This window comes from Prinia subflava, chromosome 13, assembly GCF_021018805.1.
Source record: "Prinia subflava isolate CZ2003 ecotype Zambia chromosome 13, Cam_Psub_1.2, whole genome shotgun sequence".
Taxonomy (NCBI): domain Eukaryota; kingdom Metazoa; phylum Chordata; class Aves; order Passeriformes; family Cisticolidae; genus Prinia; species Prinia subflava.
In genome coordinates this window covers 19895964-19905928 of record NC_086259.1, presented here as the reverse complement: position 1 = coordinate 19905928, position 9965 = coordinate 19895964, and the positions used below count along the sequence as shown (strand labels likewise).

At 62.8% G+C, this 9965-nt stretch overlaps 2 protein-coding genes across 3 annotated transcripts; both read left to right on the top strand.

Annotated features, from left to right (window-relative positions):
• Positions 1-52: 52 nt before the first annotated feature.
• On the top strand, positions 53-5789 carry RNF166 (ring finger protein 166). The gene is made up of 6 exons (XM_063411019.1): positions 53-225; positions 1071-1227; positions 1598-1710; positions 1988-2102; positions 2782-2889; positions 3671-5789. Exons 1-6 carry the CDS (start codon positions 53-55, stop codon positions 3734-3736), a joined length of 732 nt encoding a protein of 243 aa, XP_063267089.1. The 3' UTR covers positions 3737-5789.
• A 474-nt stretch (positions 5790-6263) lies between these two features.
• MVD (mevalonate diphosphate decarboxylase) lies at positions 6264-9858 on the top strand. 2 transcript variants are annotated; one of them, XM_063410718.1, is made up of 10 exons: positions 6264-6417; positions 7001-7071; positions 7163-7277; positions 7345-7488; positions 7785-7984; positions 8070-8144; positions 8496-8714; positions 8792-8907; positions 8985-9093; positions 9595-9858. In XM_063410718.1, the coding sequence occupies exons 1-10, from the start codon at positions 6348-6350 to the stop codon at positions 9673-9675; spliced, it is 1200 nt and encodes a 399-aa protein (XP_063266788.1). In that variant the 5' UTR covers positions 6264-6347; the 3' UTR covers positions 9676-9858. The 2 variants fall into 2 exon arrangements, with proteins under 2 accessions (XP_063266788.1, XP_063266789.1); XM_063410719.1 differs by lacking the exon at positions 6264-6417 and having other exon boundaries at positions 7712-7984.
• Positions 9859-9965: the final 107 nt, after the last annotated feature.

Here is a 9965-nt window from a genome sequence, read left to right as displayed (position 1 = left end):
GGCGGCGCCTCTCGGTGACGTCGCCCCCGCCCCGCCGGCCGCCGCCGCCGCCATGTTCCGGAGCCTGCTGGTGGCGGCGGCGCAGCGGCCGCAGGGCCCGGCCGGGCCCCCCCGCGCCGCCCCCGGGCCCGGCGCCGCGGCCGAGGCGCTGGAGGCGCAGTTCAGCTGCCCCATCTGCCTCGAGGTTTTCCACCGCGCCGTCGGCATCGCGGGCTGCGGGCACACGTGAGTCGGGGCCCGGGCGGGGGCGGCGGGGACCCCCGGGCTGAGGCGGCCCCGGGGACGGGCGCGACGCGGGGCTGGGCGCTGTGCTGGCCGTGGGATCCTTGCGAGGTCTCTGCCCGGTGACCCCGGCCGGCACCGGGACCCCCAGCCCGCACCGGGGATGGTTCAGCACCGGGACCCTCATCCCGTCCCACCCCTTCACTCCCTGTGCTCCCAGACCTGGTCCTGTCCCCAGGAACCCCAAACCCTTGTTCACGGTCCCCCCAGGATTTCGGGGACACCTTGATCCCTTTTGCCGTCTGATTTTGGGGACATTCCCAAGGGATGTGGCTTTGTTTGGAGCTCCAGCACCGCCTCACTCCTGCGTGTTTGGGGCTGGGGGCGATTCCTGAGCCCTCCGTGATCCCCCTGCTCATCCCCGCTCCCCTCGCAGGGGCTGGGGGCTCTGTCAGTCCCTGTTCCTGGGGGCTGGAGCTGGGCAGGAGGGGCCGGGAACACCAGGATCATCGGGTTTGGGGACGGGGCTCTTTTGCCTCCTCTGGGCTGCTGGGATTCCTCAGCCCCTGGATTCCTTTGCTCCCGGGGATGGAAGGACCTTGGAATGAGGTGATCCAGGCTCCTGCCTGGCCTGGATACTCAGCCCTGACTTTGGCTCCTTTCAAACCCTGCCTCGGAGCAGTGGAATTGTCTGTGCCTGCAGGGAGCTCCCTGGGGACTCCCCTGCTCCCAGTTCTCCCAGTAGGGACGCCGATCCCTGCCTTTGGAGGCATTGGGAGGCCCGGGGAGGGGGTGCCCTGCTGGGACCCTGCTGTCCCGGGGTGCTCAGGGCTGCTGTGTGCCCGCAGGTTTTGTGGGGAATGCTTGCAGCCCTGCCTGCAGGTGCCCTCCCCGCTGTGCCCGCTCTGCCGCGTGCCCTTCGATCCCAAAAAGGTGGAGAAGGCTTCCAGCGTGGAGAAGCAGCTCTCGTCCTACAAGGCTCCCTGCAGAGGCTGCAGCAAGAAGGTAAAGCTGCCTGTCCCCGTTGTCCCCATTGTCCCCATCCTCCTCTGGAATGTGTCCAGGGTCTGAGGGAGGCTCAGCGTGGAGAGAAGGAGGCTCAGGGGGGACTTCTGGCTCTGGACAACTCCCTGACACGAGGGGACAGCCAGATGGGGGTCGGGCTTTGCTCCCAGGGAACAGGGACAGAACTTCTGGGGATCCCTGCAGCCCCAAATCTCTTTCCTGCAAGGAAGGAAGGGTGGGTGCAGCACTGTGGGTTATTCCACATGGACCAGAGGTCACTCCCACCTCAGCTGAGCAAAGCCAGCTCCTGTCCTGGCTCCTGGCAGGTGTTGCTGCAGCTCCAGGAGTGTTTCTTGTCCTCCTTTTCCAGGTGACCCTGGCCAAAATGCGCTCTCACGTCTCGTCCTGCGCCAAGGTGCAGGAGCAGATGGCAAACTGCCCCAAGTTCGTTCCAGTTGTCCCCACATCCCAGCCTATTCCCAGGTATTTCTGTGCCTCGGGTAGGGAAACCTTGCATGCCCTAAAATCCGGGTCTGTGTTGTGCCTTTCCCTGGGAGGAAGAGCACAATTAGGGTTTTCCCTCCTGGCACTGCTGGTGTGGGTTTCAGAGTGTGGGGTGGGATGAAGCATCCACTGGAGCAGGGAGGGGAGGTGGGAAGGGGCTGGGCTGGCTTCTGCTGTCCCAGAGCTCTGCTGTGTTAGTTTGGGAGGAGCCAATCCAGCCTCCCCTGAGATCTGAGCTCATCCTTGCTCTCCTCAGCAACATTCCCAACCGCTCCACGTTCGTGTGTCCGTACTGTGGGGCGCGGAACCTGGACCAGCAGGAGCTGGTGAAGCACTGCATGGAGAACCACCGGAATGACCCCAACAAGGTGGTGAGTGACCCTGGGACAGCTCTGGAATTCCAGCCACACCCCGGCTGCTGTGGCATCCCAGGCTGCCAGCACGGATGTGTGTGGAAGCACAGCTGGTTTAAATCCCTTTGGGAAGTGGGGTCTGTCTCTGCTGTGTTAGAGGCTCCCTGGAATGAGCTGCCTCCATCCCCCTGTTCCTGCAAACCAGGTGGTGCTGGATTTCCTCTCCTTGTTCCCCCTGGGTTGACCAAGGTGGGGAACTTGGGATCTTCAGCACAGGAAGGATCTGGGGCTGTTGGAGGGACTCCAGAGGAGATCACCAGGTTGATCAGAGGGATGGAGCAGCTCTGCCGTGAGGAAAGGCTGAGAACACTGGCATTGTTCAGCCTGGAAAAGAGAAACTTCAGGGAGACCTAATTGTGGCCTTCCAGGACCTTCAGGAGAGGTGGAGAGAGGCTGTTGACAAGGGGAAATGGATCCAAACTGCCACAGAATTGGTTTGGGTTGGATATTAGGAGAAATCCTTCCCTGTGAGGGTGGACAGACCTTGGCACAGGTTTCCAGAGCAGCTGTAGCTGCCCCTGGATCCCTGAAGTGCCCAAGGCCAAGTTGGACAGGGCTTGGAGCACGTCAGAGGAGAGGCACCACTCACCTCTCAGGGAGGTCCCTGTGCAGGTGCCACCACTCCGTGTCCCCACAGGTGTGCCCGGTGTGCTCGGCCATGCCCTGGGGGGATCCCAGCTACAAGAGTGCCAACTTCCTGCAGCACCTGCTCCACAGGCACAAGTTCTCCTACGACACCTTCGTGGTGAGTGTCACCCTGAGCCACAGAAGGGGGCTCCCCTCCCTGTGTTCTGTTCCAGGAGGTGACACCAGCCCTTCCTGGCACACGAGTGCCACCCGTGAGACCCCCACACCCACCAGGTTGTCCTCACACACCAAGAGGAGAGGGACATTTTCCTGCGCTCCACAAAATGGATTTTTCCATGAAGCTCTTCCCCTGAGGAATTCTAACAAAAACCCCCTTTTCTTGGAGGGTTTGGGAGCAGGGGGTGGGGCCAGCCCAGCCCCAGGGTTTGGGGGGGTTTGGTTGTTGCATGTGGGGGGTCCCTGACCCCTCCTGTGTGGGGGGCAATTGTGATGGCTCAGCTTTGGCCTCAGGGGAGGCTCTGTTCCCATCCTGCTTTTATTGGATAGATGTCAGGGAAAAGAACCTCCAGGCATTTACTGAGGAGTATCCCGACTTCGGGAGCGCTGTTGGATAAATCCTGGAACTCTGAAAAACCCCTGGCCTTGCTAGAAAGCTTCGTGCTTCGGCCTCAGCTTGTGTGGGCATGTTCCATCCCTCCTGCCAGGGGGGAGATTCCAGGCAGGAGAGGGATGTGGGCACAAGGGACACCCCAAAGAGCACGGGCGGCATTCCTGGGATCTGTGCGCCAGAGGGATGTGGGCACAAAGGACACCCCAAAGAGCACGGGTGCCACTCCTGGAATGGAGGCTCCATGGCACAACCGGGAGCGGGCAGGGCTCCGTGGGCACAGCTGCCCTGGCTGTGCCAGCTCTCCTGAGCTCCCCTGTTTGATTTTCAGGATTACAACATCGACGAGGAGGCAGCGTTGCAGGCGGCCCTGGCTCTGTCCCTCTCTGAGAACTGAGGCTGATCCCTGCCCTGGCTCCTGCACACCCCAGGAGCCCTCCGGAGCCCCGCTGCTGCCTCTGTTCCCGCTGCAAATCCCACCTTGTTTAAGAAGGTGGAGCCTCTTCAGTTGTCACAGTGAGTGAGCAGAGGCCTCTGGAGAGAGCAGCCTGTGCCTCAGGGCTGGGATCAGTCCTTGGACAGGCATTTCGTGTCCGTGTTGGGAGCAAATCCCTTTGTCCAGATCTATTTATTATCAGATGCTTTTTGGCACACTCGTCCCTGCTCTCTCTTGCAACAGAATAGGTACCTGAAGCTGACAGACTGGATGCCAAACACCCTATTTTGGGACTGGAATCAGCCACATCCTTTTAAAAAGGAGGAAGGCAGCACGGAGCATCTTTTTTTAAACTCTCCAAGGATTTTTCTAGAGATGTCAGGCTGTCCTGACCCCCGTGCTGGAGGCTGGAGCTGCCTCCTTCACCTGAATCCCAGGATGAGACTGAAGAGTGGTTCAGAGGAGCCCTCGAGGATGGCACCCAGCATCCAGGGAAACCCTCCCCTCCTCGTTTTGTACCGGCTCTTGGGATACCAAATCCTTGGTTTTTCTACACGAAGCAGCACGAAGCCTTTTCCACGTTTTCTAGAGCGGGGTCAGAAGCTGTTCCCCTCCTCACTGCAATACCTGCCACCCAGGACAAGAGTATTTTTATGGAACATTATTAAGAAAGTTTATTTTTTACACAAATAACCCAAGCAGATGAACACGTGGATTGGGAGTGGGGTGAGGCAGGAGCTGGATCCCAGAGCGGCAGGTTGGACTCTGAGGTGGGGGGAAGTGCAGGGATCTTTCTGGGACATCCCTGGATATTTCTGGGCCATTCTGGGATATTTCTGAGCCTTTCCTGGATATTTCTGGGCCTTTCCCTTCCCTCACCAGAATTCCTCTGCCTGTGAGGGAGCAGGCAGGATCGTTGTGCCACGCTGGCACTCGGCAGGAGCAGCTGGATTGGATCCAGCTGCTGGTTGCCCATGGAATGTCTGTCCATGCAGGATCCCAAGCTCCTTATCCCCCAGAAGTAAAGGATTGCATCTCCCTGTTGTAAGCCCTCCCTGGGAATGGGGTGCTGTTGATCCGAGGTGCTCCACAGCATCCTGGTGATCCCTGTTCCCCCTGCCCTTCCTCTCAGCCCTGCCTGCTGCTGCTGGAGTTGGCTCTGGAGGGCTGGGAGAGGCTGCCAGGGAGATGGCAGCGGCCACGGGATGAGCCCGAGGCTCCCTGTGGTGGACCTGAGGGAGGGGGCGATTCCCGTGGTGCTGCCTTCCCTCAGAATTGCAGGGAAGGGGAGTGGGAGAGGCCTCCTCTGCTCTCCCTGCTCCGAGAATTCCTGAGCTTTATCCAAAACCTGGCTCCAGCTCTGCCCTAGCAATACTGGCTTGGGTTTTGTTTTGATTTTCACAGAACTGGATGATTTTGGGATGTGCAGCCCTGCGAGGAGCATGCAGGGAGCCCTGAGCTCCCCTGGCAGGGCAGGGCAAGGGCTGGAGCTGCCCCCTCCCCTTCCTGGAGCCAGGCCAGCCAGGAGGGGTGGGATCTTCTTTACCTGCCCAGCACTGCTGGCTCCTGGAGGACGTTCCTGGTGGGATGGAGAGCCCTGGCATCTTCCAGGAGGGACCCAGGAGCGTTTCCCTGTCCTGTGCTCAGCTGGGACCCTCAGCTGCTGCAGCAGCCTCCGTGTGAGCTGTGTGCTGTTGGGCCTCGGGCTCCTTCCCTCTCTGCTCCTTTTCCTTCTCTTTTTTGCCCCGCAGAGACAGAACAGGGGCAGCAAGAGCTGCTTTTGTAAAGCACTTTAAGGCCCTGGGTGTGAGGGGCCACGCCAGGCCGTGCCAGGGCTCCCTCCCTCTGTGCCAGGGATCCGTGGATCCTGCCGGCTGTGCCCGCCAAGTGCGTCACCCACCACTTTTTTGCATAATTAGAACTTTTAACGAGCCGTCCTGTTTTTTGAAGAAGAATTAACTCGATGACGTATTTGTAGCAAACCATTTTTCTCAATAAAGGCAGTTTCATCCAGGCCTGGCCTCCGAGGGGGGAAGCACTGAAGGGATCCTGGGGCACTGGGATGTGCAGGTGGCCCTGAAGGCTCTGGGACCACTCAGAGAGCTCTGAGCGTGTTTGGAGCACTCAGAGAGCACTTGAGGGTGTTTGGAGCGCTGGGCTGTGAAGGTTACGGGGATTTTGGGGGCACTGGAGGTGTACTGGGAACACTGGGACGGTACTGGGGACACTGGGTAACACTGGGGCAGTGGGTGCTGGAGGCAGAGCGGTGCGGGCAGCAGTGGGAGCCGTACCGGGGGCAGAACCGGGCCGGTACCGGCAGCACCGGGAAGGTACCGGGAGCACCGGCAGCATCTGCGCATGCGCGGTTCTTGCCCAATTCAAAAATGGCGCTCCGCAGGCCACGCCCATCACGCTCATGGGGCGGGGCCTCCCGTGGTCCGATCGCTGCCATTGGCTGTTTGGAACCGTGTGCTGCGCTCTCGGCCAATGGCGAGGCGCGTCCCGCCGCAGCCCACGGTCACGTGGGTGGCGCGTGGGCGGGGCCTGAGGGCGGCCGGCGGTGGCGGCGGCGATGGCGGCGGAGCGCGGGGTGGCCATGGCCACCTGCACGGCCCCCGTGAACATCGCCGTCATCAAGTACTGTGAGTACCGGGGGACGCGGGCCGCGGGCGGGCTTGGCACCGGCGCGGGGGCCGCGGGGGCACAAGTTCCGGGCTGTGCGGGGTGTGCCGTGTCTGGCTGTGCCTTGACAGGAGGCACTGCCGGGCCAGGCCGTGCTGCCCTGTGTCCCTGCTTGCCACTCAATCCCAGCCGTGCCGTATCATCCCGAGCTGCGCCATGCCGTGCCAAGCGCTGTTGTGGCATGCTTTGCTGTGTCCATCAGTGCCAAACTGTTCCGTGCCACTCCTAGCCGTGCCATGCCATTCCTGGCTGTGCCATGGCATTTCTAGCCATGCCATTCTAAGCTGCTCCATGGCATGCCAAGAGCTGTTGTGCCATGCTTTGCTGTGTCCATCAGTGCCACTCCTGGCTGTGCCATGCCACTCCTGGTTGTGCCATGCCATTCCTGGCTGTGCCATGCCACTCCTGGTTGTGCCATGCCATTTCTAGCCATGCCATTCCAAGCTGCTCCATGCCATACCAGGTGCTGTCATGCCATGCTTTGCTGTGTCTATCAGTGCCATCAAACTGTTCCATGCCATTCCAAGCCGTGCTGTCTTGCAGGGGGTAAGCGTGACACCGACCTCATCCTGCCCATCAACTCCTCCCTGAGTGTGACTCTGCACCAGGACCAGGTGGGTCAGCATCAGGATCAGGGCTGGGATCAGGTTTAGGATCACTCCCAGCCGTTCAGGGGTGCTGAGCCCCCTCCCTCTCTCCCCACAGCTCAAGACCACCACGACGGCGGCCGCCAGCCGGGATTTCACGGAGGACCGGCTGTGGCTCAACGGGAAGGAGGCGGATGTGGGGCACCCGCGGGTGCAGGCCTGTCTGCGCGAGGGTGAGCGTCCCCTGCCCGGGGCTGTCCCCGCTGTCCCTGCTGTCCCCTGACCCCGCTGTCCCGGCAGTGCGGCGCCTGGCCCGGAAGCGCCGCGGGGGCGGGGAGGACACTGCTGCTCTCAGCCTCTCCTACAAGATCCACATCGCCTCCGAGAACAACTTCCCCACGGCCGCCGGGCTCGCCTCGTCCGCCGCCGGCTACGCCTGCCTGGGTGCGTGTGGGACCGGGCACTGCCCGGGGGGTGGCCCTGGTCTGTCCCCCCCTTGGCTGGGAGGGGTGGCGGGGGTGTCCCCTTGCTGTGGCCTGTGGCTGTATGGCATGGAGGGCACTGGGAGGGGGTGACAGGGGCATCCCCTCTGTGCTCCAGCTGGCCCAGCTCTGTGTTAGCAGCAGGAGGGGTGTAACAGGGCTGTCCCCTCTGCCTGTCCCTGCAGTGTCAGCGCTGGCCTGGCTCTGTGTTAGCAGCAGGAGGGGTGACAGGGCTGTCCCCTCTGCCTGTCCCCGCAGTGTCAGCGCTGGCACGGCTCTATGGCCTGGAGGAGGAGCTGTCCGAGGTGGCCCGGCGGGGCTCGGGCAGTGCCTGCCGCAGCATGTTCGGGGGCTTCGTGCAGTGGCAGCGCGGGGAGCGCCCCGATGGCACTGACAGCCTGGCCCTGCAGGTGGCCCCCGAGACGCACTGGCCGGAGCTCCGCGTCCTCGTCCTGGTGGTGAGGGGCTGGCAGGGGATCTGGGTGGGATTTGGGACTCAGGGGGCTCAGGAGGGGCTGTGTCCCACTGTCTGTGTCCCCCCAGGTCAGTGGGGAGAAGAAGCCGGTAGCCAGCACGGCAGGGATGCAGACCAGTGTGGAGACCAGTCCCCTGCTGAAGGTAGGGGGACATGGGACTCATCCTGCCTGGGCAGGGACAGGGTCCCCTTTCCCTGGGAATGGGGCTGGAGGGTGTGCAGTGACACCCAAAGTGTCATGGTGCTGTGGGTGTCACCAAATTAGAGTGACAGTGACCTTCCCACTGTGGGTGTCACCAAATTCAGGGTGACCACAACCCACCTCATGTGGATGTCACTGAATTGGGGTAACTGTGACCCTCCTGCTGTGGATGTCACTAAACTGGGGTGGCCACAGCCTATCTGCTGTGGCTGTCACTGCTTTGGGGTGACCACGACCCGCCTGCCGTGGGTGTCACTGAGGTGGACTGACGGTGACCCCCCTGCTGTGGCAGCACCGGGCAGAGGTGGTGGTCCCCGAGCGCCTGGCCCAGATGATGCAGCACATCCGGGACCGGGACTTCGAGGGCTTTGGCCAGCTGGCCATGAGGGACAGCAACCAGTTCCACGCCACCTGCCTCGACACCTTCCCACCCATCTTCTACCTCACGGACCTGTCGCGCCACATCATCGCGCTGGCACACCGCTACAACGCCCACCACGGCCACACCAAGGTACTGCCAGGGCCCCGGGGCTGGCACGGCGCCCCGGCCCTGCCCCAGGTCCCCACGTCCCCTCACTGCCACCACAGGTCGCCTACACCTTCGACGCCGGCCCCAACGCCGTCATCTTCACGCTGGCCGACACCGTGGCCGAGTTTGTGGAGGTGGTGAGGCGCAGCTTCCCCCCTGCCACCAACGGGGACCGGTAAGGGGCCCTCCCTTCCCACTGGGAGGATGGGGACATGCTGGGGACACGGGCACTGAGCACTCGCCGTGCCGCAGGTTTGTCCGGGGGCTGCCTGTGGGCTCAGCCGCGCTGTCTCAGGAGCTGGCGGCCGCCGTGCTCACCGAGCCCGTGCCGGGGGCTGTCCAGTACATCCTGCACACCAAGGTGAGGGCTGGGGGGCTGCGGGAGTGTGACTGGGGGGACACAGCCCCTGAGCCCATCCCTGGCCCCAAGGGGGTGGTGGGACCCCACTGCTGTCCCCAGGGTTGTCCAGGACCCCATCCCTGTCTCAATTCCTAGGGCAGTGTGTAGCACCCTGGCCATATCCCGAAGGCTGTGTGTGGGACCACAACCCTGTCCCCATCCCCAGGGGGGTGTGTAGGGCCCTGTCCCCATCCCCAGGGCTGTGTGTGGGACCCCAAACCTGTCCCCGTCCCCAGGGCTGTGTGTGGGACCCCAACCCTGTCCCCATACCCAGGTCTGTGTGTGGAACCCCATCCCCAGGGGGGTGTGCAGGACCCCATTTCTGGACATGTTCTCACTGGCACGACCCATGGGGTGACCTTTTGGGGTCTGTGGGGTGCAGAGCTGCCCCCCACCCACAGCGGGGGCGCCCTGCAGGCAGTGGGGCTCCCCGGTGGCCCTGACCCGTGTCCTGCCCCACAGCCTGGCCCTGGTCCCCAGCTCGTGGATGACCCCAGCCAGCACCTCCTGGGAGCGGATGGGCTGCCCCGGAGCCGTGCCTGACCCCGGTGACACTCTGGGACAGCCGGGACACACCGGGGCCGCTCTGCCGGTGCCACCAGCGGGGCTCGGGACCCTGAGCCAGGCCTGCTGCAGAGCTGTCCCCAGCCCTGGGGCAGGATGTGACCCCGGGGCTGGTTTTTAATCTTTTGTATGGAAATAGAGGGTTCCTGTTTCCAGTGCTGTTTTGGGGTGTCGGGTTCTGTGTGTGGTGCTGGGGGGGAACGGCGGCAGCCAAAAGGGAGGGCAGGAGGTGAGGACAGCCCTAGGGCTGATCCTGTTCCTCTGCACAG